The following is a 25,035-nucleotide window of genomic DNA, read 5'->3' as shown; positions in this document are numbered from 1 at the left end:
GTTTCTCGATAAAATTAAACACCATGAAGGTGGGATTCCAAATTAACAATCGCATCAGGACGGAATCCGCTCCATCAGCCGCTGGTTTACCGACTCCTCTACACTTCTCACCATTTTAACCTCGTACAAACAATGTGTCTGACTCGAACTCATCAATCTGCACACGTCTGCCTTCCATCATGCCAGCACACGAGAGAAATGGGAATCCACTCCATGGTTAGTGTGGCCCCGACTAGAAAATCAATAGACCGCACTCTATCAAAGCCCTCATTTAGTACACTTAACCTTTGTGACTGTTTAGTCTGGCTCCTTCTAAAAACGCCCGCTCTGGACATTTTTTTAAATCTTCCCTCTGGACAGAATCATTTTCTGCCATCTGGATGAAGAGGAGGAGAGAATACCGGAGTGAAGAGTGGAGCAGGGCGGAGAAGAAACCCGACGTGCGAGCCGAGGATACCACGGACACTGAGGGAGAGCTACAAAGTCAACAAGCGACTCTCGAGGGAAACAAGGCTCCATCTCAATATTCAACTCTCACTTCTGAGCCCAAGCATGAAAGATGTGTTCATTCCCATTCCCATTACAGAGCCTCAGATTTATTTCAATAACACGGGCCCACTCTTTAGAGGCTGCAAATTGCCAACGCCAAACAGTGTCAGTGGCATTTCAAAGGCAGCCAGCGAGTGTTTGATGGTATTCTAATGTTGTCAGGTTTTTTGGGGGATTTCAGAGGAGAACATGGTGAGTTGGCGGCTTTGAAGTCGCGCAACAATGACAGAACGCAGCGTTCCCCCCCGCTCACGACCGGCACCACCGCGCACCCGCTTCCTTTTCTTCAGAGCGCTGGCTCAGGGTTGAAACAACTTTTGCGCGACATGGATTAGGGTCGCCAGAATCCCTCACTGGTGCCTGAAGAGGAGACGGAAAGAGAGAAGCAGTGGATGGGGGGGGGGGACTTGAGTTCCTTTGAGGCCAAAAACCTCCTACTTTTTCCATCAGCGTTCTTGGCAAATCAAACGCCGGTGCAGACTTCTCAATGAAGGGAAATATAAACATTCCATCCTCGGAATTACACAAACAAGATTAAAATTCTGACACATAGTTAAATTCCTTTTTTCAAAACGTATTTTGTGAATAAATGCAACTGTCAGGTTGCGACGTCTTAGTCACGAATCTAAAATTAACTCCCTACGAGATGTGAAAGGATTATCGCCAAAAATGTTCTTAAAACATTCATCAGAATAGTGAAAAACACACTTACTGACAAAACTGTAATCTTGATTTTCTGCGTCTGTACTGATGAAGACACATATTTTCAAATCCAACATTGTCTAAAGGTATTTTGCGTTGGCTCCGCTCTCTTTGTGAGCCCACAAATTGGATTTTATTTCCCGCCCTCCTTTGTCTGGGTTTCCTAAACTTTGCCTCTGATGTGTTTTGAAGACAATCTTCTGTCTTGTAGCTCAAATGTCAAGTTCTCCGTGATGGGAGAGATGGGAATCAGAGGAGTAATCTCCAAGGTAGCAGCGCGGGTGTGTTTGAGCTGATAGCTGCCATGTCTAACCAGCCGGAGTGTGCTCAGCCTCATAAAGAAGGCTCAGGAGAACCCCATTCTCAAATAATCACCCGGTATTAGAGAGCGAGCGGCTTTTAGAAAATGCATTTACATCCTGAATTGCGGTTTTTCGAGTTTCCTATCGCTGTGTCGGACCCTCTATCGGGATTCAGTGACTCAGGCTTTTCATGAGAGGAGATAACGGTTTGGCTGGATTTTGCTCGTACCGTGCAAAAATCCCTCCCTCCCGCCCCCCCGCCTCCGCTGCCACTCTAACCAATCCCCTCGATGTATGACTGTGAAGCATCAGGAGGAATCTGGATTGTTGGGAAACCACACGGTGTGTTCGGTGTCACTCACAGCAGGGAAACTGTACCCGCTGCATTCGTCGGTGTAAGTTTGTTCTGTGCATACTAACGCGGTGTGTGTGTGTGTGTCTGTGTGTGTGTGTGTGTGTGTTTTCCAGGCCCTTTGATCAAACTTTGATGTATGGCACCGTCCGCTGCGCTAGGGACCGCCGCCAATTAAAGTGCAGTTACTTTCTGATCCGAGTCGGCATCACAGAGTTTTTCACTAGCTCGGGTAAAGGTCAGCCAGGCATGCTAACTACCTGATTAAATAAAAACCATCCATTCTACACATCTGAACCTGCCTCTAAATCTCACGTCAGAGGGGCGTTCAAGACACAGTCAAGGATTTTTATCAAAGAAAATATTTAATCAAAGACAACGGCCTTGGAAACACAATCTGTGATCCAAATCAAAACCAAAATGCTCAACTCAAATTTCAGCACGAATTAAATCTTTTTAAAATAAAACACAGGATGAGGACTAAATCCAAATGAACTGTTTTTTAAAGAGGCTATTAACATCAGTAAAACAAATCAGTTGAAGAAGCAAATAATTCCAAGTGCCGTCCATTGAGAATAAAATCTAATTAAAGCGTTGACGTGTGGAAAAGAAGCTTCTCTGTGCTGCACAGAAATGAACATGCACGGTTGTTTAGAAAGGTGTCAGGATGTGATTCTGTCAGCGTGTCACAGGGTCACGTTATGAAAACCACAGTGTAGAGAAAAGGTAGAAGAGAAAAAGAGATGGATCTTTTTCACCCCGAAAGCGTAAAGCAACCGCTACGTTTCTCCAACAAATGTGATAGTGATGAAAAGAGTCTCGGGGAGGAAGAAGTAAAACCGGATTTAGTTTCCTCTGCTCTGCCAGAAGATTATTTGTGGATGTAAATAGTGAAATGTAAACCATGCAGCGAGGGACGAAATCATTTTATTAGTGTTCCCACAGTTTTCAGGTTATTTGCTTGTTTCCTTCGTCCACTTGTCAAAGCAATCCTGACTTTTTAATCATTATTGAGCATCGTTGTAACTTTTAAGCCACTTAGTCGTGTGTAAATCAGAACTGTGACACTTGAATATAAGATTTAAATATGACATTTTGTGGTAATTCAGCATTCAAACCCTGATTTTCCTGCCCGTTACCATGTCAACGATTGAAGGTTCAAAGCTTTTCTGCATTTTCATCACCTCTTATGCTCAAAGCAATAAAACGAGACTTAAACACCAGCGTGGTTTCTCTACACTCACAGCACGAGGTTGAAGGAACGATCTTGTGATAACAAATTTTAAAAAATCAACTGTGACTTGAAGGAGACACTTTGTTCATTTTACACCCAAGAGAAACCACAATGTTCCAGCTCCTGAACCTACAAGTAGGACTCACCTCAGCTTCTGACAAATCATCCAGAGATACCAGGACTTTGTGACACTGACAGTTTATCTCACTCGGTGAAAAGAGCCACAGATATTTTGACAAACCTTTGACAGACTGGCTGCAGATGCACCTACAGAGTAAATTCCCTTTTTCTTCTATATACTATATATAGACAAAAAAAGCTGCACAAGTTTAAGCTGTTTATCTTTGGTGATTATCTCTACGAATCTTGTTTGTCGTCACCCAAAGCCTGCAGCACCACTCACACACACACTTATATAAAAGCTGTATTACAAACCACGGATATTAGTTTTATGCTCAGCCATGCAGCTGAACAGGAGGTTAACAATTACAGTGGGTCGCAGAAAAATAACTTTTAAAAAGACTAAAATCTTCAGTTGTTAATTAAAGTGCCGGCATTTCAATTTCTCAGAAGAAAATGATTAAAGGATATGAATAACTTACTTTTGATAAAGGCTCTTTCTTTTGTTGTGTTAGATTGTCTCATTGTGTTAGATTGTCTACCTTTCCATTTCTTGACAGAGGAAAGTTATTATCACCCCCGATGTGTCCTGCCCACTAACAAGGCTTCAGAAAGTCAACGGCCTCTGAAAAATGATTCTATTGTAAGTGGTATTTTTTTTTAAATAAAAAACTTTAAGAACAGTGGAGAGGTTCCACCGAGCAGCGCTGACATTCACTAAGTGATTTATGAAGGTTCAGAGGTTGGGTCAGATCACCCCACTTAGAAATGTGCAGCAGCTGATTATACCAAGCTGGCATTTACAAGACAGATCAGACTCCGACGGTTTAGCAGCGGAGTTAAAGTCATGTGACAAACTGAAGTGATCCGGGACATCGCAGCCGACTCATCCTCATCTTCAGGGATCAAGCACGTCACGGGTTGTGTCGGGTGATCTGAGGATGATTCAGAGAGGCTCTGCTGTCTGTTGCATTATGGGATAACTGAGGTTCCCTCTCTCTTTCTCCATTCAGGGTTATATCCTTCCCTTCTTATCTCCCTGAGTTACAGCCCATTCACTTGAGCAGGACAGGAAATGCCAGGACACCGACACTAGGCAACACTCACAAACACACACACACACACACACACACACACAAACAGTTACATGCCATTTTATTGGATCCTCACACTGACACCAGCAGTTTGATGAGACATGATGATTGATGTTCATACAAGTGACATATATTCCGACATGTCTTTAAATCCCATCACAGCCGAGGCTCCTGCACATCCTGCCCTTATCTAAAAACATACCTCTTCTCTTATACCTCTTCTCTTATACTAACAATTTTTGAAACTAACAATTTAGTAGCACTTAAATGGCAGTTACTTATAGCACTTTGTAGTTTTGCTTTATTTTTGAAGAAATTGTACTTTCTTGATTCTTGTTGTTCTTGGTTTGTACCCTCGGGGTTGAATGCACTTATTGTAAGTCGCTTTAGATAAAAGCGTCAGCTAAATGTAATGTAATCTACAATCTACACAGAAAGCATACGAGTCGGCTACGCTAAGTTTCTTCCGGATCAGTGGACCAATAGTTATTGATTTCTAAAATAACATATATTTCAAACAGTTTGAATATGTAATGCAATGCATTGTAAAACTGTAGTGGAGCAGAACGAGATATTTGCTGATATATGTTGTCTAGTAAAAGTGAAAAGTGAAATTAGGCTAAAAGTAGGAGAAGTAGATCTTATGAATACTTTGTACATTCCAACAGTTCTGATGTTGATGAAGTGCAGCTAAGTGCTGCTAAGCATTATGGGAATGTCATTAGTTTTGCAGGTGCTAGACGAACTAAAGAAAAATCTGACTTCATGATGAGGCTGGATGAAATATCAGGGGGATTAGCAAAATCATTACAATTCAGCCGGAGGGAAACATGAATAAATGTACAACATTTTATAGAAAACCAGAAAATCATGGTGCAGATATTTTTGACTCAAACCCCACAAATGTAAACCTGAGGGGAATCCGTAAATCATTAGGATTCATTCTCTGCATCGCATGGAAAAAAGTTTGGTGCCAAACCATCTGCTAGACGCTGTGATGTTTGACAGATGAAGTGAAAAGTTTGACCTGCTGCCGGCGCAATGGGAAAAAACTCATGGGATCATCAGACTTACAGGGATTCATCATCCGGACACCGCGAGCGTGTGCCGTAAATCACACGGCAACCGGTATGAAGGTTGTCGAGATATTTCATGAAAAACAAAGAGGATGGAAACAACCTCAACCTCACACAGCCGCTGATGCTGCTCTCCACTCCAGCCCTGCTTCTTATTTATGGCCAGATGTTGTGGTGGATGTGAAGCAGAGGTGGATTCTCAAACCTCAGACCTGCTCCAGATGCCGCGGCCTCAATTCCAGCGCCCGGCCACGCCAGGTTTATATTTGCAATCAAGGAAACTTGCTGCTCTTCAATTGCATCAAATTACCGCCCTGCGATTCATCTAGCAGATAGAAGGAGGACAACAGGAAATATCCATCCATCTCTCCGCCTGTGTTCTTTCTCTCACGCAGTTTTATTTAATTTGGATTTCGGCGAATCATAATGTTCAGCTCCGACAAAACAAGGCAAATAAGAAATAAGAACCTTGGGCTTATTAGATTTTAACAAGGTTTCCTGAGCATCTTTCCTCTGCCATAATTGCGATGTGTATTTCCCCCGACGGGCTGCGGCACTTTTGTTTATAATCACCTCGCGTTCATCAGGATGCAAACAAAGTCACGGACTCGACAGACCAAACCCACCGAATCAAACCCTCATTATTACCGGCAGCGCTTCATCCAGAGGCCCGAGGCAGATCATGACTGGGAATAGCACTTCTCACATCTCTGACAGGAAGAGCATGAGTCTCCACGAGTGGCTTTGTTTACTTTGTAAGTGTTGCATCTGGTCGGGCGGATGATTCCACCGAGCGACTGGTGTAGTGGGAGTAGAAGAGTAAAACATAAGCAAACAATCCTCACTTACAAGCAATTAATTCATGCACTCGTCTGTGGAAATATACCGTTCAAGGTTTAACATGCAAACGCGTCACTGACAGCAGAAGTGTTTAGGCCGACAGGCTCAGGCTTTGAAGCTGCCTGTTCCAAGGTTACAGCTGCTGGAATATCAAATCATTTACATTCCTATTTTAAAAAGCCAACGCGCCGCCGCCACCGCCACCGCCACCGCCGCCTCGCTCGGTTTTTATGTGAATATACAAATGAAAAAAATACATCAGCGCATCGACGTGATTGAGATCCCCTGAAGCTCGGCAGGCAGATCAGAAGGGAGCGAGCGAGCGAGAGGGTTATTCCTGCACCGTAACAAACTTCAATCAACCTGCGTTTGTTTGTCAGCGGCAAGCAATGCAGTTAATCAGAGGTGGGGGGGGGGGGGGGGGGGGCAGGACGGTGATGGGTGCCAGCAGAAGATAGAAAGAGAGGCACAGAATCATCGCTGGAGTCACATTAAGACACATCTATTGGTCGGTGGGTTCGGGGGTGTGGTAGAAAATTAACTAAGCAAGGTTGAAAAAGTATTTTGTATTTGGACAGTACGTGTTCGAAGCCTTCTCAAGAGACTTTTATGACTTGTATTTACATACAACTGGGGGGCTGCAAAGGGGCGGAAAGTTTCCGGTAAATTTCCGGAAACTTTCCGGAAACTTTCCATGGGAAGTTTAGCTCGGGAATTTTGGGAATTTTGAAAAAAAACAACAACTACGCAAATTAAACGCTGAGCAATAAAAACATTATTCAAAACTCTATTTTAAAGATGTATGGAATGCAGCACACGCTGCACGTTGAGTTTCAACCCTCCACTGTGCATTCTTCCATCACATGCACAGATAACTCCCAGCATCCTTCACTCTACAGCAGGGCTATTGAGGCCTGCTGTAGTGTTCAGGACTAGTCAGGTAAGTTTCAATGATATTACTGGGGAAAATATATTAGCATGCTGATTGAGGATTGTTCATCTGTTCATCTAGCCTATTTCCATTCATTTATCCATCAATTGTACAAATTTTTACAGACGATTCCAATTGTTTGGCTAACTATTTATATCTCTGGCATGGCATTAGTGTTTTTTACAAACTTTTTTCTCATCTTATTCTACAGAACAATGCCACGTGCACTATCTCATGTGTGGAGACATTTCACCCCATCCAATGTAGAAGGAAAGGCTGTGTACATCTGCAAATACTGTGCAAAGACCTTTGTTAAGAATGACACAACGATACAGAAGCATATAGTCAAGTGCCCAAAGTTTCCTCAGGGTTCAAATCAGCCTATAACAAAACAAAATGTTTATATTTATGTCTGTATATGACAAGGTAAATACAGTTAGTGTAAATTACCCACAACATTTCCAGTTTATTCCCATTAATTCCCGTATATTCCCGTTTATTCCCGTTAATTCCCGTATTTTCCCGTTAATTCGCGTTAATTCGCGTTAATTTCCGATGGAAAGTTTCCAACTTTGAATATTCCCGGAATTTTGCAACCCTACATACAACAAATGTTTGATGACTTGAGCTGTTTTATGGTCGGAACTGTTTATGACGTGAATACAGTTAGACCTTTTGCGACTTAATTACCCATCGAAGGAAGGAGTGTATGTCTTCTTATCACCTTTGGAAACACAGGTGAATCAGCTGTTGTGTTTAGATTCCTCTCCTTCCCCCACCTATGGAACCTGTCTGGATTGGTTCAAAGAGACAGCCCTCAGTCCTCCTATGTAAGATCTGTGTTTTTGACTGTTCTGCATCTTCACTCTGAGACCCTTGCGGTTTCCCTGTGTCGATCCTTTCTGCAGAAAGCCCCTTATTAAATACACGTAGATAACTTTGTTGTTTCCAGCCTCTTCCAATCCGCGGCAGCTGCACGACGTCGCACGAGGGAACCGTTAGCGAGCCAGATTATTAGGAGACAATATTCGGTGCAGCAGGTGCTTAATTGGTGCATCAGAAAATGAGAGAAATGAAGATCTCAGTCATTCATGTGCACCAGCAGGCGGCCGGCACAACGAGCCAGATGACCTCCAACAATGCACACACACACTGGTATCAGTCATCTCGGCCAAAACTGACGACTGGAGCGTTAATGTGCCGGCCTGATACCCCACCCCACCCCCCCCCCCCCCCCGGTCGCTCTGGCACGACGAGTGAAGCGATGGGAATCTGAACGCGTCACCTGCTCAATTTGGCTTTTTAAAGCGAGGACACAAACGTCCGCGGGGGATCACGGGACCGGAGTTGTTTGTCGCACTGTTGATTATCAGCCCCTAAAATAACCAATCTGAACCTCGCTGCCAAAATAAATTCCGGAGGTCAAAAGTCGTTCCGTGTCCTCTGGAACATATGATTGCAATGGAGGGACCATCTGGTGCTGCAGGAGCTGCAGGGGGAAGCTCGGAGTCGTATCTGACGCCTGCTGCAGTGCCGTGCTCTTGACTTCCAAATGTACCGGAGCCATAAATATGATAATTTGTCTCTGCAGCTCTCGCCTGCTGACCGCCCAGACAGACGGGTTTTTTTTCCCGGGGTCTGACATCCAGCGTGTTTGGTTTTTACCTCCCGTGTATCAGACATGTAAAACGATGCAGTTTCAGAATAATTTTTTGCACATGAATGATGTATGCACAGTGACAATGGCCACACTCGCTCTCAGGTTTTAACGCACTTCAAACCGGAGAAAAGCCCACCAAGGCTTGAAGCGCCCCCCCGCTGTGAAAGTGCTGCAGGGCTGCCTCACGGACACGTTCAGCCTTTTATGCTCACTTTCCTCAAGTCTTTCCTTAAGTGTTGCAGACTTTGGGACTTTAGGGATTTGCAGCCTCCTCATTTTAAAAAACTGGAATTAGAAAAGAAAATTATACAAAAAATCTGCTAAAACTTGGCAAGAACCAGCTCACACATACAGAGCAGCGAGCGCCGCACCTGCTCCTTTGTTCTGTCGAGATATTACCACGATTTCTGCTCAAGTGTGATTTGGTTTAACAACTTTACTGACACGGACGCTATTATCATATTCAGAGAGTGAGAATCCGTTAAGTATCAGCCTCAAGGTTCTCTCTCGCTGCATATGTGCCTCTGCACCACATAACGTGATTTCACTAAGAGCTGTCACTTTCCTCATGCAGTTACCGACCAGGCTGTTTAACTCTGTGAGGGTTTGGAGCTTTGCTGCTCACGCTCCTAAAACTGAAGCGGGTGGATTCCTGCAGCGATTCTAACGGAAGATGTGACAAACGGGAAACTTCATGGGGTTTAATCACCGAACTGAAGCCTCTAGTCACCACCTTCTCTCACCGGGAGACTTCACAACAGGTTGACAAAGTCGCGTGGATCGTTGTGTCTTTTAGCACAAGTCTTCTGTTAAGCTGTTGTTTCTTATTTCCACAGACGACTGTGACACCAGGATGAATAAAATCTGTTCTGTTAACACGGCGCTCACTGAATCCCAGGGGATCGAAGCTGTTGTTGTTCAGTTAATTATTCTCCAGCTATAAATTCATCCACGGCCCCTCGTCAGCATTACAGCAACGCACAAGGTTTCTTCTCAGGTTGATTATGAATTCTATGCATCTATTTTTCTGTTATTTGTTGCTTTACAATAACCTAATGGGCTGGATCTCAATAATCTCTTCCTTTTGTCCTTTGTCCATAACCTGTAGTTTGTGCCGTCTCGATTTCAGAATTCAGTTTCCGAATAATTTCCATCATGCCCTTATGGACCCCCACCTGACTTGGACTTTTATTCCGCCCCCACACCTCTAAGATGTGTTAAATTAACACATATTATTATATTATATATATTACACTGTACTACATTGCATATTGCAATTTGACACTGTTCACTGTTTTGCTTTTTGCATTTTGCATTGGGCATTGTGCATTTCACCTTTTACTTTTTACTTTTTATATCTTTTATCTTTTATATATTTTTATATAGATATGTTTATGTCTAAATAAATGCAACCTTGTATAAATATTAGAAAAAGTGAGTAATTATATATTGTTTTTTTTATTATTACTATTGTTTTTCTTATGTGTGGTGTATTTATTGTGTGTTTATGTTTCTATGTTCATTGTATGCACCAATAACCAAAGCAAATTCCAGGTAGGTGTAAACCTACTTGGCAATAAATACTTTCTGATTCTGATTCTAATTCTGATTCTGATTCTGATTCTGATTCTGATTCTGATTCTGATTCTGATTCTGATGTCTTGTATGTCTACAATTCCAGCCGGTTCTGTATCTGACGGCCTTTATGAGGCTAATGCCGGGTGGATATTGAAACCAGGAGTATATTAATACAAAATTAAGTGTTTGGATGTTGAACCTGAATAAAAAAAGCCGTGCTCCGTCTGTTAATCAGTGCGACTGGAGTCTGCGAGTCTGTGCGTCTGTAAGCATGACTGCACAAGATGAGACGGAGAGAAGAGAGACCAGATGGTGCAGAGATGAGACATGTGATCATGTTTATATTTGCTGGGGCTTCTTGCCTTTCCAATAATACACACTCCCCCCGAGCTGCTAAAAGTAACACACACACACACACACACACACTTCCTCACACAGAAATCCTGAAGAAAATGTCAGCAACACCCAGGTTACCCCCCCGAGGCTGCCGCCAAGTTACTCAGCGGTTTCTCCCTCGCCCACTCACAAGGAGCCACGCTGGGCTCCAGGCGAAGAGCCAAACACTGAAAGTAGAATATGGGCGTGAACCAAACTTCTGAGGTGAAGTCATTCTGTCACTCCTGTGACAGCGGCACATCGTTATCTCCTCACTGAGTGCACAGTTCACTGGAGACGTCTGGTTAAAGGTCCCGCTGAGGGATAACCTTTGTTGAAAGTGCACTGTCGAGGATTTGGGGTTTGATAGATAACTTTTTTACCGTCTACTACTGTATAAAAGTGGGTTGCCTCTACAGTATATGAAGGCGTCCATCCCTCAGCCCCAGCGCTTGGCCCCGCCCCTTCATGCTGCACATGGCGTTGAAGGTCAGTGTCGGCCCATTTCTATGTGTGATTTAGGGATAGTGACCATTCAGCTCTTCAACCGTAGAGTATTCAGGACAACCCCTAAAAGGGTTTAAAGAAATTTGCCAACGCTTCATAGACGGATGAAGCAAATCAACATGGCTACCGCTGAGGGTCAAATGCTCATAAATATTAATGTAAAAAAATCTTGCAGAATAACCATAAAAACGTGGTTTAACCCAGTGGAATATCTTATTTTTAATCTAGTAGCAAAGGAAACAGAATTTGATTTATGTGACAAGCGTTTCAGGAAAAACGTGATTGACGCCTTCAAAACAACATGTAAACAATCTGAGTAACGAGTTCCATTGGTCAAAAACAACCTGTATTCCTTAATCACCTTACACTGTCAAAAAGAAAAACGTAAAGATTAAACCCCTTCATACTATTTTTTCTATCTTAAACCATGCAAACTTCAGACCTTCCGGTTGATGGATGACAAACTCCTCCCTCTGGGTAAGAGTCAAATAATAGATTACAAAAGGACACATTACATATTGATGAAATAGCTGCATAAAATCGTTCCCATACAAACTTTCCTGATGAGGTCAACAAGCCTCAACAAATCACGAACCAAACAACTTCAGGACATCACACTTTACCTCCTGCAGATTTGTTCGTACCTGCTGTGCACACGTTTTGTCATCTTGAAATATGCATTGAGGCCAACTCTACACAATAAACTTATGTTGAGACGCATACTTTGCCAAGATTATATTATATAATGTATTTTTTATGGCGTTAAATATTTTACTTATATCAAGTTAATGTCTTTACAGTGTTGTGCAACATCTCAGTATAACATAACAATATAATTTGAAATAAATATAGATGATTTCTACAGTTTCAGGGTTGAAACACGACTATTATTTATTTTATTGCAAATACAAAAACTGTTGCTTGCAGCACAAGTTACAGATATAAATACTGAGAGAAAACACTTTTATAATAAAATAAAGAGGAAAACAATATATACAAAGAATATGAAACCTTGTATGTTGCTGTAACTTCGCAGTAACATTATCAAGCAGATATTTTTAGACTCGGCCAAACGATGGAGCATGAAAATGTAAAGATAATAAGACCTGACAGCAAATCGTATTCTGAAACAACACTTAGCGGCTGTCTGTCTCGTCAGGTAATTAGAAGAATGCGTTTCTGTAGTTCATGGGTATAAAATATGCGAGAAATGTGTGGAGAGGGGGCAATAAAATAATGAGGTGCAGATGCTCGCGAATGCTTTGTTTGTGACGGGGAAAGAAAATGAAATATGTGGTGTGTTTGATCGCAGCTGGCGCGGAAAAACACCCGTGTTTATAGACTATAAACATAACTGCAGATGATAGAAATAACCTCACACACACACGTTTAAAGCTCACACACACACACACACATTAACGTACACTACCTACGGCGGACCGTTTAAATATAGAGCTGGAGCTCATTTAGTGCCGGGTGATAAAACAACAACCCTAATTATCTGATGAGATGAAATCAGCGTCGTAACTTTCTGATAAAGCATAAAGAATAATTGCATCACTCTCAGCGTGTGTTGAGGAAGTGAGCCAATCAACGACAATCTCTGGTGTAAACAAAGCATCCCTCTAAAGGAAAAAGTTAACAGATCTATTGACTTTACTGAAATGTAGCTTCGCATTATGTTTTAATGTTAGCTCAGGGTAGTAGAATTTATATCAATGCTGTAAAAACTATTTTACCAATAACACAATTTTGCCTGTTTCATAACAGGAATTATTAGATCTGTCATGAAAATCTGTTTCTCCTTTCACTGAGTCTAGACACAGTGTGAGTTAAGTGGTGAAAATGGTTGAATCCTGACGGTCAGGGTTTCTCAAGCTGTCAGAAGAGTAAACTTCCTCGGACATGTCAGGTTGTTGTTTGAAATGCTGTTATAAGAATTCAGTGAAACTGTCTCGGGCAAAATTGATCTCCCGAGTCCATAAAAAACGATCCCAGCTCCAAACTTAAGGTTTTTGGAGGTCAGTGCAAATGTTGGTTCGTCCAAAAAGTGGACCAGGCCGAGCTAAAAGGACCACGTCCCCTTTTAACCAGTCATACAAACCAACAACTTTATTGGACTGCATACCAAATGAATACAGCTCTGCTGAAAACGCTTTAAATCATTTAGTAGAAGCCAAACAACATCAAATCTTAAGACTTCAAGACTAAAATTACTTTCTACTGGTCTTCAAATGGTGTTTACAGATGAAATACGTATTAGTCAAAGTCGGAACACTAAAAAATGCAGTCGTAGAGATGAAATGAAGAAACAGTTGAACGCAAAGTTAATGCAACATTTCATTAAGCCTTAATTTTAGACTAAGGACTGTTGGAATGTTACCAATGACCAAAGAAAAAGTTGTCCCCGCTTGATAAATACAAACATGAGCATTAAATCCTAACTTTAATTCACAATAACGAAATTAGAGCCTGTGCCAAGGGAGGAGAGCTGAAGCTGCAGCAGCTAGATCCAGATTTGTATTTGGATCTCGACCAAATTCTGCACACTCACAACTATCAGTCACCTGCACATAGTTGATTATATTCAACAAGATCAATTATTCTCTGAGAAATAAAGGAAAATGTTGAAAAACGCCATATCTCAGCACGTCATACCACATCCTGCCACCAGGCTTTTGGTTGATCTTTCCAAAAGTCTGGCTCACAAACAAATAAACAAACCTACAGGGTGAAAAAATCGCCCTTTTGAAAGATGTAATTGGTCGGTCGTTGTACTTATAAACTACCACTACTCCAAATTACTCTTAGACTCATGTGGTTGCTCCATTGACTGATTTGTTCCAGCTCTTACACAGAAGAAAATATCACAAATAAGACTGTTTATGTAAAAAAAAAAGCAAATATTAAAACCACAGATCTACAGGATGTTCTGGAGCCGTTTCCCAGGTGGTGCAAACCGCTCTGATTGACTGTGGTCTCTGATCTTTCCAGGCAATCGCATCCTTCCCGAATCAAGATGTGCCAACGTCTGGACAGAATAATGTAATATTAATCTTGACAGTTTGTGTCTGCTTGCCAAAGCCCGTTCCCTAAATTCCTTCAAAGCTGCAATTAAAAACATCATGTTACTAATTGATGAACATCCTCTTAGTCCAACAGCCTGTATTGAATTAAACATGTGGAGTTTATTTTTAATTCCAGGAGTGCTGTGAATGATGTTTGTTGGAGCTCGTAGCAGATGTACCGCGATGTGCATGAGAAATGTAAATTCCCCTGTTAAGTAGGTTAGACAGAGCCAACACATGAGCACAGGGAGGAAGCAAGAGCGAGGTTCTTCAGGAAAGAGAGAGCGTCGGAGAGAGAGAGAGAGAGAGAGAGCGAGAGAGAGAGAGGACCGACTCAGATGAGATGAAGAGAGGGAGAGACACTATATCAAACCACTGCCAGTTGCACAATGATTGCAGATGGGGTCTTGGCACTTGTGTCCCTGATGCTCTGATTGCAGCCTCTGTGGGTCGTCCTCTCTCACTTCATGTGCCAGTGGACCAGCAGCAAGTGCAATGACAGAGAGGTGAGAGAGCAGCTGAATGTCATGCACGATGAAAATGAATACTTGAACTAGTCAGTTCAGAGACGGTTTATAAAGATGGACGATGCATCTCCACTTCCTCTCCCACCATCAATACAATGAAGCCAAAATATCCTGGATACAAACGCTGGGGTGTCGTTTGGAGACGATCTGTGGAGAAGTGATATGGGACGGACCCGAGCCAATTGATAAACATGCTTGACCAATCACTGGCCAGTCTCAAGCAGTCTGTCAATCATGATATTGCATCAAACAGCAAACTAATTAAATTAGTGAATTCTGTGGAGCTTCTCTCAGCTGAAAAACCAAACATTTCCCTCAGGAGTCGGTGGAGAGGTTGACAGAGATTGGACTAAATTGTTTGGCCAAACACACAACTACAAAACAAATGGTACTGTTGTATCATATCTGCTGCCACCGCAACAGTTTAATAATAATTTAGCCTAATCAACTTAAATATATGTCACTTATTTTGTTTATTCTACTCCAAAAAAGGTGATTAAGTAAGTTGTTGTACGATAACTACGTTTTCTGCCGTCCCTCTCAACAATCAGCAGATTAACGGTCGAGGTAAAACTGAGAGCGAATGAACCCGTAAAGTTTGTAATTGCAAAAGGGAAGTTATGCATATGTGCCTAACTTTTTTTTTTAAATATCCCAGAGAAATATACGATCATGCTTCAAGAAACCTCATAAATCCGACTGCGTGATCTCTCACTACAAATCACATTTTAAAGAGCTGTGCATCAAGCCCCCCCCCATGGTGAAACTTATCATAATTCTCGTCAAAACCTCTCATGGCATTTTTCTTTTGTCACTGATGATTTGCTAACGGCCGTAAAAAGATTTGCTGCCTCCTCTGCTTTATATTCCACTTCCTTCCTGTCCTCCACAGCTTCTGCCATCTCTCCTCTCCTCTCCTCTCCTCTCCTCTCCTCTCCTCTCCTCTCCTCTCCTCTCCTCTCCTCTCCTCTCCTCTCCTCTCCTCTCCTCTCCTCTCCTCTCCTCTCCTCTCCTCTCCTCTCCTCTCCTCTCCTCCCTCCATCCATCCCAGACCTCCTAAAGATTGCCGAGCTACCATTCGCCACGAGCCTGCAGTTACACGTTGACCCACATAGGGTTGAATGTGGCTGTGGGCCAGATAAGTGCTCTGGGGACGGGCATGGATTATTTCTTTATCTTGGTTCCCTTCTTCCAACTCCACCACTGGCTTGCAAACAGACACCCTGCCCGCGGTACACATGTTTGCTCTGTAATTCTCAGATTCCCAAAGAAAACACCGTATGTATAAACATCCACACATCGGCACTCCCACACATACTCGTACATGTACTAGTCTTTCCTGTAATTACAGTCATTTGTCAAGTGCGCACCTTGATTTACGGTCAAATTAAAAATACACCGGAAAAAGAAGCTGCTAGTCCGGCTCCGGTTGGTGATTAATGCGCCGCCATTACAGGCGTTAGAGTGGCGTGATCCAGATAGGCACCTCCTCGTGGCGAGAGAGGAGCAGGTGAGAACATGACTTCACTCTGCAGGTGGAGGACTGTGTGGTGCCGCACCGTTCGGGGGGGTAGTGGTGGATTTAGGGTCGTGCACGGCAAAATTATAGTTAAGTAGAGCAACAACGTGTGGGGACACAGCTGCTTTAACTCACCATGACGCTGGGGCTGTTTATAGCCCGGCTCTATCTCAGGGAATCTCCTCTTTTATTTAATTGCCTCTCTGCTTTAGTTTAAGCAAATGCCACAAGACAAAAAACGCACTTGGCTCCGGGCCAGAGAACACACGGTGACATTTTGCAGGAGGAACCTCAATAAAGACGTAAAAGTAAAGCGATAAAACCGGCTCTTATTATTCGTACTTGTAAACATAATGCTCGTTTTAGGCTGTTCCTCTTTTTTATTTACTCAGGAGCATGTGAGGGTTGTTTGTGTGAAGTGTCGGCGGTGAGATAACGAGGCGCTTGGTGACATCATCATGGCGATGTCGTGGTAAAGCAAACGCACCGGAGCAATCTTCCTGCATGAGAATCCACGTGAATGATGCGAAGCCGAGGATGTAAGCAACCTTTAAATTTGCAAATAAATCACACGAGTCATCTTTCATACGCTGCATGATGGAGCATTTGATACACAAAACAAACACGTGTAACTGTGAAACGAGAACTAAGAAAAGAGAGCACATTTCTCCAGTATTAGCATCGCTACACTGGCTTCCTGTTAAATCTAGAATAGAATTTAAAATTCTCCTCCTCACCTTCAAGGCCCTTAATGATATGGCACCTCTTTACCTTAAAGAGATGTTAGTTCCATATCAACCTACTAGAGCACTCCGATCCCAGAACTCAGGTTTACTTGTTGTCCCTAAAGTCTCTAAAAGTAGAGTAGGAGCCAGAGCTTTTAGCCATCAAGCCCCACTGCTGTGGAATAATCTCTCACTTTCAGTTAGGGAGGCAGACACGCTCTGTTCGTTTAAAAGTAGACTCAAAACCTTCCTTTTTTATAAAGCTTATAGTTAGAGCTAATTTGTGCGATGTTCCAAATTTGATTAAATGGCAAAAACCCCTGATGATGCTAAGACGCACAGGGAATTTATGACACAAGACACACGGAGCTTCTCTTTCCTGCTTCTCCTTCCTTTTCTCCATATTTATCACATCAAGATAATTCTTATCTGATCAGTACATGTTACTAACTTGACCCCTTTTCCCGGAGTTTCTGTGCCTTAGCGCCCGCGGATGCAGGGCCACAGCTGTGGCCGCACCATGGATTATGATTGTGGATCGCGTGTCGGAGGTCGCAATGGTGGATCCAGTTCGGTGGATTCTGTATCGTGCCAGCTGATCGTCGTTGTAATGGAGGATCCTTTGTCGCGTTGGCATCGGATGATGAGGGACCACGACCGAGGCGGCAGCTGATAATGGATTCTAACTGGCGGCGGTGGACAATGACTGTGGATTATAGTGGATCCCATCCTGATGCTGGATCGTGGTCTTGCTGCTGGCCAGAGACTGTGATTGCAGCGGGACTGCCTGACACATAGTATTGAAAAATGTTTAGCCTAATGGATGCTGCTAAAAATCCTGATGATGTTTTCTTACACCTGACATCTATTGCACTTCTGTCCGTCCTGAGAGAGGGATCCCTCACATGTGGCTCTCTCTGAGGTTTCTACATATTTTTACCTGTGAAAAGGGTTTTTAGTAGTTTTTCCTTACTCTTGTTGAGGGTTAAGGACAGAGGATGTCACACAATGTTAAAGCCCCATGAGACGAATTGTTATTTGTGAATGTGGGCTATACAAATAAAACTTGATTGATTGATTGACTGTGAGTGGGGGGGGGGGCGGTTGTGCAGAGCAGAGCCGTGTGGGACAGGAGCAAGAAATATAAAACAGATGAGAGAGCTGTTCCATTTGTCCAGTTTATCTAAAACCACTAGGCTATATCAGAATTCAAGTACCTTTAAATTGCCTGGATGATAAAGAAGGAGGGGAAGGCGGAGCCGGAGAGGAGGCCGGTGCCAGCCAGGTCTTCAGAGCTCAATGCAGTTAATGTTCCTCGGGCCCGGTGCCAGCCACGGAGCTCCACATCCACCGACTGCTGCTGCCACACACGGAGCACAGGGCTCACTCCGGCTGTGCCAAGCCGGGAGTAGGCCGTATCCTCCAGGTAATCTCTCTTAAGTCAAGTCTTAAGGAATGCGTAATTAAAAAAAATATGAAAGATGCGACAGAAAAGGCTAAAGGCTGGCACGTTTTGAAGGAGTAATCACGTTTGGTGGTGGGACTGCAGAACGCCTCTCCGAGCCTTGGTTCTTCCTCTGCAGGAACCAGATAAGGCGGCTCTCCACTCGTTCCTGCTCCACATTTCACCGGCTGTCGGCGTGTTGTGCCCTGTAGCTTCCCAGCGCGCCGTAAAAATCAGAACTGTATTTTCACTCGAGGTCTGCATAAATTAACGGAAATGTAATGTCTTTTTACGACGGCCTCTCGGAGGAGGCGCACTCCCGGCCGTAAACATTCATGAAGAAGTCCGGTTTTCTCGCGCCCTAACAGCATTACTGACATTATGAAGCATTATTATTTCTGACAGCCTGCCAGGGCGGTGACAGCAAACTGCATCAACTTTACTGCCGCCTTCCGAGAGGACAGCGGCCAGGCGAGAAACAAACAGCTTGCAAAACTAAGGTGAGCTATAACAGCGTCCTGGAATCAATACGTCTCGGTGCCGTATTTCTCGGCGTCGCGGCAGAACCCACTGAGCGAAAGAACTATTAAAGAAACTTTTCTGAAGTGAGAACCTAAATCTTGCTTCAGTAAATGTCACTCAGCGGCTGCTCGGGCTAATGCCTCTCGACCCTGTGGAGATACAGAGCTCGGTATATGGAACATGCAGCAGAAATAAAAGCACTTGAAGCCACATGAAGCCCCACTTTCAAATCTCTGCATCAATCTCCAGGCGCGGCTCTTTTCAGAAAGCAGGTTGTTTCCTAAAAGGACTTCTGGCTTTTACATGAAGCCTTTTTATTTCTTAAAATTGAATTTCTCTATGGTTTTGTCAGATTGAGCTGCAGGCTGAGTGTAACTGTGGCAACTCTTCAATCTACCGATTCAAATGTAATGAGTCGAGCGAGAGGCTTCTATTACCCATCGGTGTGAGTAGACATCAGGATGAAAGAGACTTTAGAGAAGAAACTTGGAAGGTTCAAACTTAAAAGTGAATGTTGATTAGTGACAGAAACATTTCTCCTGAAGTCCATGTATCTAACACGTGCTGCTAATTAATATAAAAGTGTCTGTGAATTGGTTTATAAATTTAGACTCGGAAATTATTGGGGTCATGAGGTGAGAATACAGGAGACATGTTCTCCTCCTGCATTCATGATCGACCCTTTTTCCATTTCCTCCTATTTGTACATGCATCAATTTTTCATGCAAGCGATGACCAGCTGAGGAAGAGGAGGAGGAGGAGGAGGAGGAGGAGGAGGAGGAGGAGGAGGAGGAGGAGGAGGAGGAGGAGGAGGAGGAGGAGGAGGAGGAGGAGGAGGGCATGAAGGAAGATCAGGAAGATAAGTAGCAAAAGCGAGAGTCAGGCCGAAGCTTCAGGAGTGCAGGAGTGCCGAGAGCAGGAAAGATGGAGAAAGAGGGAATGTTTGCACGCCGCCTGTGAGCATGTGTTTGTTTCTCAGATACGGCCATTAGCTAAGATGGATGTCCTTGAACCCGGGTCTGTGCCAACAGGTATCTCTCCTCTCGCAGACCGCCCCCTCTACTGGTAATTACACAGAGAGGTCTACAGCAGGTGGCACAGGGCTCAGCAGAATTTACATAAATCTGCATGTGTCACTGGGCCCGGCTGCCGCCTCTGGCACTCGGCGTGAATGGAGGTAACACTCAGCCGGCAATTTGTTCGGATTTAACAAACGGGAAAGTGGGAAGGTAAAATCAGTATCAGTGATCCCTCTGAAATCCATGTTTGTAGGCGAACCCACTGAGTTAGAGCTAAACACAAACACAAACACACACACAGAAACACACACATGCTGCCATGCACACATGCAGTTATTTCACATTCATCTCTAATGTACTTGCATCTAATAAATCCGCCCTGAGAAGTGACTGACATCAAAATAGTACATCTTTCACGCTGAACGCTCATCCATCTCAACGCGCGCAGGGATTTCATTCTTCCTAAATCCACTCTAAGCATCCACATCCATGATTGTGTCCATAAAGCGGCAGGACCCCCCGCGGTGAGAGGCGTTTCTGCTGACAGGACCGTATTCAAGGTAATGGAACCACTTTGTCGTCCCATAGCAGAGCACTAAAGCAGAACTGAGTTCTGTCTCCCACTACACGGACCACTGAACCTCTAGATGACAGAATGCCTCACTGGCTGACCAAATCAAACACAATAAAAGTTTTTAAAAAAAGAAAACGACTGCAGGAGAAAATGCTCAGATTTGTCATATTTTGCCGTCCAGGTTGGAGAGTCTGTATTTTGAAGTGGAGAAGATGTCAGAGGAGTGGCACTTAAAGAAGGTGTGTTCTGAGTAAACTGTAAAAGTGCTGCAGCTGGAGGAGAAGTGAATGTGCACGTCACTGAAGCAGGTAATGACATTTTAGCTGCAAAGCTATAGACGTAATGTCGGGGATTAGAAATAAATGATGAGGTTGTTAAATAATTAGAGTTCTGCACTAAATGACAGACTCCATTAATAAACTATGAATCAGCCCCGTTTGAATTTACATATTTCCTTTGTGTTTCATCATATCGTGACAAAATAAAATAACACAAGTGAATGAATTATTAAGCAAATGAGTGAAAAGCACCGGTAGCAGCTTCCGGCGGCAAACTGCACCTTGTCGATGTCTGAGGAGAGACTCACAACCCCAGGGGAGCCGACTGAGGGGAGCATACATCACTGATCTCTGCGGAGCCCGAGTGGAGCTCTGCAGCCCGGCGCTGCCTCGGGGTCCCGGAGGGGCCGGACCGGACCAGGAAGTTGTGGCAGTAATATAGAGTTGAGATTGGACTTCTGTGGTCGAACTTTTGCGGTGCAGGAGTCTGTGGGGGAACCTGATTGGCCACTGCCGCGACAAAAGGGCGATAAGGCTGCCTCACTACTGGCTCGGAGATAGAAGGGAGCCTCCATGACAACCACTCCACGGCTGTGAACCCTCCGACCTCCTTCTCAAAGTGCTAGTGTTTCTATTATAAACCTGAAGAGATCAAACATGCACTTCTGCATAAAAAAAAGGAAAATATGAATCAAAGGCTGTTAGGACCGAGTTCTGCAGAAGGATGTGTAGAAACAAACATGGAGACTGGTGAACTGGGAGTGAGAAGCTCCAGCGCAAGGTAAACACAGCACAGGAACTAAAGAGGAAACCACAGTAAATATCAACTGATCAACGAGAAAAACTCATCTGCAGTCGCAAATATTGTGTAATTGTGATGCAAAGAGGCAACGAGTTCTTTCTCCTGTATTTTTGATAATTCTCTCAGCCCAGACGAACACGTACAGACACTCCATCACCTTCAGCTGCAGGGAGCCAGACTCAGCTTTGTTCAGGTCCCCGGGAGGTGCTGAACCAATCCTCAGGAGCCAGACAGGCTGAGAGCTGATGTGTCTCTGTGTGTGTCTCTGTGTGTGTGTGTGTGTGTACACCCACAAGCAGATGTGTGTTGTATAATGACAAAAGAGTGAATTTCGAAGCAAAACAGAAAAAGTTGGATTGGAAATGGAACAGGAGGCGTCTGTGGGTCTCAATCTCTTTCACTGACCTTGTACGAGCGGCTGGCCTTTCTGGAAAGCTCCGCTGAACGCCACCTGGTATTGTTTGACCTGGAAGCCGGGTACACAGCCCTCGTGGCCTGCGTCCTGTTGGCCGCCCACAGGAGCCACCTGCAACGCAACAAACAAAAGGTGAGGTCAGAACAACACACACACAGGAGCACATTGTTTCTGTGCAGATAAACCTGACGGGCAGGGAGAGAGAAAACACATTAAAATGGTTTTCAATAACAAAAGAAAAGAAAAAACCTAATCCTCATTCAGCCTGAATAAACAACATCAGGCCGACACACACACATGGAGTGTAGTAATATAGTCTGTACTTCTGGACTATATGAAACACAGATACGCCTGCAGTCCACACCACGCTGGAGTGTTAGAACCAGTGAACCTGAGAAGTTTGGAAACGCTGCTGGACCCGTTTTATTTTGAAAACTCCGGGGCTGTGTAAAATATTAAAACTTCCGACATGTTTTATTTAGTTGGTTTAGCCAGAGGTCTGATTCAAACTAAGGAACACCAATATGTACGATGTGCATAGAGGACATTAAACAACATATAACTGATTTTATCTTTACCCAGTTTTTCCCATTAAATTAGGGAAATTGAACAAATCTGAAGCAAAAGAAAATATGTTAACCATTTATTTAGAGACCTTAAACATTGACTCCAAGGAAAACAGGAGCTGACTCACCCACAAACATGAATGCATTATGTCTTGGGTCATATTCCATATTTCCACCAAGTTTCATATCAGTAGATTTTAGCTTGACAAATATGGTAAAATCAATTATAATCACCTAGTTTCACATTCAAGTCGCTCCTTTTATACTTCACTGTGATATGCATACTTACTTTGAGTAGCTATAATTCGACAATTATGAACAACACTTGTTTCAAAGTGAAAAGCAGCACTAGAACTAAATGGTAATTAGCGTCCAGTGAATTCTGAAGAATGAGATTTAATTTAATGTTGGACAGTTTCTCATTTTCTCTCTTTTCAATCTCTGAAGGTCAGGAAAGCGTTTGGCTGTTATTTAGAATTTTGAAAATTAAATTAAAAAAGACCCCAAACACTGCAGCAGCCTTTCATTGAGCCACTTACTCTTTACATCACACTCACTCCATTTAAAAACTGGGCAGCAGAGAAAGGACTTTAACCTCCTTTTTTACAAAAGGTAAAGAAAAAGAGGGTTGACATCATTCCCATGGAAACGTGAAGTGCTGCGTCTGCACTGATTCTCAGGCAGATGCTGGATGTGGTCTGGTTCAGGACGGATGCAGAGCAAACAACACAAAGAAGTATTTGGGTTGACTGTAGGTGTGTGATGTATTAATTCAAAGAGCATCTTTCAACTGCAGCGTTTGTATTTATCATTTCACATTTTCAGGCTGTGACCCAGTTACAGCTGCAGCTGAGTTCGTCTGTCGTCTGCTATTATAAATAATATTCTATAGAATTAATTTTTTTGAGCTTGTGTGGTTTTGTTTTGACAAGTCATACCCCGAAAAAAGCACATTCCAAATTCTGGAGAAAAATTATTTATTAAAGAATTAACTCCGGTTATTTCAGGGTCGATTTATCTTCTGAATCTGAAGTTACAGTTTGAGTGAATTCTCAGAGAGAGATAGAGAGAGAGAGAGAGAGAGAGAGAGAGAGAGTTAGAGAGAGAGAGAGAGAGAGAGAGAGAGAGAGAGAGAGAGAGAGAGAGAGAGAGAGAGAGAGAGAGAGAGAGAGAGAGAGAGAGAGATTTCTCAGATTTTCTGGGAACTGGTTCACAAGAGTTGGACAGAAATCATGTCCTTATGTAGAATGACGTCATGTCTCTGATGATATGTCCCAGCCTCAGTTATGCTGACGATGAGATCTTAAGATAAACCTATAACTGCCTGTTTATGCTGTTTCCATAACCGTTTCCATGGTAATCAACAACCACATCACTATTCCATAGAGGTGTTTTTTATTAACATTCATTTAAATATTATTTCATGTGCATTATCCAACAATCTATGAAGTGTATCGTACAAATATGTCTCCTATAACGTCAAGTGCCACAGAAGCAACAGGAGACGCTCAATACTATAACCCTACTACATATTTAACCCCCCCCGGTAAAAACCTTTTTCGCTGGTAATTCTCAGTTGCCAAGAAAAACTGTAAACTGTGACAGGCCCTCGGAGAATCCTCACTCATTCCAATCCGAGTTCAGGGGTCAAGAGATAAGCAAACACGAGCTCTTTATGTTCAGCTCAATCATTATATAATTAGAGTTGAAGCAGACTCGCCATAGAAACTACAGCTCAGAGAACTGAGGATTTTCATGGTTTTTTTCCGCAAACCTAACAAAAACCAAGTGATTTCCTGGAAGCATCATCTTGCCGATACTTTGCAGGTCAGCTTTGCATTGTGTGCCGAGGAACGATTAGTGAGGCACTGTCGAGAAGAAAGGACAAAGGAGGAGAGGAGGTGAGGATCCATTCATTGATCCACATTGTAGGGGGTTTCTATATACGGGTTCCATAGGGTATAAAAGGGAGGAGGTGATAGAAGCAAGACTTTATTCCACAGTATGGGCCTCGGTTGTTTTATTTCTAAGTGTTTCATCTTGATAAAAACACTGAGGATCCAATTAAAACCACTTTTACTTTAACTAACACCTAAGTGTCAATGTGGTAAGATGTAAACAGCTTTTTATATGTTATATCTATCTACCAAACCAGTGACATCCCCCCTGCTCTTCTTCGTCTCCTCTTATTCCTCTGGAAATATCAGAAGTGCTTTAACAAAGGAGGTGATAATTGGATGTCATCTGTCACAGAGT

At 43.2% G+C, this 25,035-nt stretch overlaps 1 protein-coding gene across 1 annotated transcript in view; it reads right to left on the bottom strand.

Moving 5' to 3' along the window:
* cdh13 (cadherin 13, H-cadherin (heart)) overlaps nucleotides 1-25,035 on the bottom strand; it is a 291,804-nt gene that overhangs the window by 179,275 nt on the left and 87,494 nt on the right. Inside the window, exon 2 of the mRNA XM_061076474.1 lies at nucleotides 22,204-22,324. Within this exon, the coding sequence (XP_060932457.1) occupies nucleotides 22,204-22,324 (121 nt within the window). The remainder of the gene's footprint in view (nucleotides 1-22,203; nucleotides 22,325-25,035) is intronic.

Source organism: Limanda limanda, chromosome 8, assembly GCF_963576545.1.
Source record: "Limanda limanda chromosome 8, fLimLim1.1, whole genome shotgun sequence".
NCBI lineage: Eukaryota > Metazoa > Chordata > Actinopteri > Pleuronectiformes > Pleuronectidae > Limanda > Limanda limanda.
Note: the sequence above shows the minus strand (reverse complement) of the source record. Positions and strands in the feature narration are given on the sequence as shown.